The 3,659-nt window shown below is 45.0% G+C and overlaps 1 protein-coding gene across 1 annotated transcript; it reads left to right on the forward strand.

Moving 5' to 3' along the window:
• The first annotated feature begins 258 nt into the window (after nucleotides 1-258).
• LOC119295340 (transcription factor CSA-like) lies at nucleotides 259-3,146 on the forward strand. Its single transcript, XM_037573753.1, has 2 exons — nucleotides 259-648; nucleotides 2,216-3,146. The coding sequence occupies exons 1-2, from the start codon at nucleotides 477-479 to the stop codon at nucleotides 2,869-2,871; spliced, it is 828 nt and encodes a 275-aa protein (XP_037429650.1). The 5' UTR covers nucleotides 259-476; the 3' UTR covers nucleotides 2,872-3,146.
• Nucleotides 3,147-3,659: the final 513 nt, after the last annotated feature.

Genomic DNA, 3,659 nt, shown 5'->3' on the forward strand with positions numbered 1-3,659 from the left:
GGATAGGTTTGTGTTGGATGGGGGCTGTGAGAGGAGTGGTCTCTGGCGAATAGCCAAACGGGGCAAGTTGGTGGGAGATAGAGATGACATGGACACACGGTAGCTAGCCCTACACACACGCACACAAGAGAGGGAGAAAGAGAGATGTTGAATACTCCATTACCGGTGTATGTGAGCGTGCATGCATCATTCACAGCTCCCCCTCTCTCTTGTCGTGTAAAACTAAACTAAAAGGACCTCTTCCCCAAACCCTAGCCCAACATGCGTGTCATTACCTGCGTGCGTGTGTGTGGGTAAAGCTAACACACACACCATAGCCTTCTCTCTCACTCTACCTCTATATACATACGCCCCTCTGACTTGTAGCCATTAGCTCATTACGGACCAAAAACGCATTAGCTTCCTCTCTCTCAAGCGCGAGCTCTCTAGTCGGCCAGGCCTCGATCCTCCTCCTTTTCTCCGGCCGGCGAAGGCCGATGGCGTCGTCGTCGTCGACCACCAACACATCCGAAGGCGGCGCGAAGCCGTCGTCCTTGTGCCCGAGAGGCCACTGGCGGCCGGGGGAGGACGAGAAGCTGCGCCAGCTCGTGGAGAAGTACGGCCCCCAGAACTGGAACTCCATAGCCGAGAAGCTCGAGGGCAGATCAGGTGGGTGAAACTGCCGGTCTATCTCTTTGATCGTCGATCTGTTTCCAACAAGAAATGTTTCTTAATTTCCTTTTTCAGATGACGTTGATGCATATAACCTTGATGAGAAATAATTGACTTTGGTTGATGCGATTTGTGCTCAGGAAGTAGATGATCTACGCACCTGTTCAGTTTGCCATACTTTTTTTCTTTGAGGGGGGTTACTTCACGGGCAGATTGTTTTAGCGCTGCTTGTGCCATCTACTAAGAAAATCCTTCCTCGAGGGGAATGATATTTGCGCTAGGCTTTAGTTTTTTCTTTCTTATTAGTTTTTGGGTATCTTGGAAATAGAAGATTTTTTTAGATTAAAATTATGTCTCCTTAGTGAGTTTTCCTTCCTGCTATACCCAAAAACAGTAGGATCATATAAGTTGTTCATTAGTGTGCACGATGACGAGTTGAATCTGTTCTGGGGTACCTATATAGTTCTCTTGCTCCGCCTGTGGATGTAACTTTTCCTACCTTCCAAGGCGCTTCAATGGAATGATACACAATTCTCCTAATATTTTCGGTAATTGGAATGATTAGTGTTACTTTTCTTAGACCAAAGATAAATCTAGCCCGATGCATGGCCATAAAGGCAAACATGTACGATTAACTGATCTTTGTCTAATTGATGCATCAAAAATTTAGAAGTTCGGAATTGGTTATATTCCTGGAATACTTGTTCTAGATTGAAGAAGAAATTATGAACACAAGGTTTCATGTGGATGACTACTACTCCCTCCGTCACATAATATAAAAGCATTTATTATACTAGTGTTGTGTCAGAAACACTTTTATATTATGGGACGGAGGGAGTAGCTTGCAAAATTCAAGAACAAGGTGAAATTAGCATGCGTGCATCTTTATTCTAAATCTCCTCTTTTAGTTTCACTTAAATAATTTTTCCATGAAACATATAGTTACATAATATTTTTCACAAAAAAAATTACATAGTACTCAAAACCGTGTACAGTTCCTTACTGTAACAGATGTGGTAGGGTGTGTTCTTACTAGCAACACTGAGACAGCATTAATTAGTTAATCACCAGGCAAAGCACGGTTCGTTTTATGTTTATACATGTGAAAAATCCATGTATATATGGATGCATGTGTCAAGAGTTGATCACCTACACGGCTTAGCCTAATGAGAAGATTTCTTCACTCGTCTCTCTCAGGCATGCATGCAGGTTGATGCAACTAAATCGATCTGTACGCAATAACCTTTATGTGCCCTGACCTACCTTGAGTGCGTTAATTATGTAATTACTCGCCCGATTAATTTTTCTCACAAATCCTACAACATTACACTGCTATATTAGAATTTCACGTCCTTGCAAAATTGCACTACTTAACCATGAATTCTCCATATATTTTTTCTCCATATTAATTGGCCAAAATAATAAAAAAGTATGACTTCTTCATTCGCCAATGAATTACGAATTTCTTTCATTATTAATAATTGCTAGAATGTATTTCCCTGACCTGCTAAGTTTTCAATTTTATTTCTAATATTTAAAACTAATTTGTGGTAATTAATTGTAGGCAAGAGCTGCCGTCTCCGGTGGTTCAACCAGCTTGACCCGCGGATCAACAAGCGGCCGTTCACGGAGGAAGAGGAGGAGCGTCTGCTAGCGGCGCACCGCGTCCACGGCAACAAGTGGGCTCTCATCGCCCGCCATTTTCCTGGCCGCACTGACAACGCCGTCAAGAACCACTGGCACGTCGTCAGGGCCCGCCGCAGCCGCGAGCGCTGCAGGCTCCTCGCCAAGGCCGCCTCGTCCACCTTCCCGTCCTACTCGTACAGCGGCGGCGCCCAGCTCGACTTCGCCAGCGCGTCGGCCGGCTCCTTCTGCTTTGGCTTCTCCAAGCCTAGTGGTGGCGGTTTCTTCGGCTCACCGCCGGCGGCGGCGGCAGTGGCGCCTTCTTCTACTCCAGTGCTGTTCAATGGCTACGGCGCTTCAGGAAACAAGAGCTTGCTGTCAAGGTACAGTAGCTACAGCGGCAAGCAACCAGCGGCGCCGTCTTCTCTCTCCATCGCCTTCTCCTCCCCACCTTCAAGAGAAGCACTAGCGTTGGATGGCCGTGGCGGCCCTGACCATCACAACAGGAAGGATTACCATGTCGACGGCGACGAGCCACTGAAAACGAAGGATGCGCCACCGTTCATCGACTTCCTCGGCGTCGGCGTGTCCTCGTGAACCGTGGCAATGGAACGATCGATCGCAGGAAGCAGCCGGCTGCCGCCTCCATCAACTTGTTGTTCGATCTGTGTTGTTAGAGCATTGCATCGCCGTTAATTGGTAATTAACTGGCTAGATAGGCGCATGCATGCACTGTTTATGGCAGCGATCAGGAGGGCCTTAATTATAACTGTGATGATCATGTGTTGAACTGTTGAACATGATCATGTGTTGAACTGTTGATCGATCAAATAAGGTTTGTGGCACATCGTTGGTTTTTTCTGGTTAATAATTTGAATTTGTGTTATGTGCTAATCGCTGTTAATATAAAGGCCGATTGTTGAGACGCCAATTGTAAAAAAAAAAGTGCTAATCACCATCAGACGTGTAAATTGTGATAAAAAAGGCAACAAGATCCCGTAAAAAAAAGGCAACAAGATCGTAAAAGGAAATTTGTTTAATGCTGTCAAGTCGAACGTGCAGTTTGCCAATGTTGTGACTTGGGACTTGGGAGACCCTTCCGTTACTAAATCACATTCACATGGAATGCACATTTTCCAAACTAAAGGGTGAATATCGTCGTCCCGTTAGTCAGAAGTAATTACTAGTAATTGGGAGGGACTATATATGGCTAAATTACCCGGAAAAAAAAGACTATATATGGCTAAATCGACTTAGAAGCAGTTATTTCTAGACAACTACTCAGCCATAAGATCAAGATTTTCTCCTCATATATGTTCATGCATGACTTGTGAAAGATCGAGCAGTCATCAACACTGACTTATACTCCCTCCGTTCCTATTTGT

The sequence above is a fragment of the Triticum dicoccoides genome, chromosome 4B, assembly GCF_002162155.2.
Source record: "Triticum dicoccoides isolate Atlit2015 ecotype Zavitan chromosome 4B, WEW_v2.0, whole genome shotgun sequence".
Lineage (NCBI taxonomy): Eukaryota > Viridiplantae > Streptophyta > Magnoliopsida > Poales > Poaceae > Triticum > Triticum dicoccoides.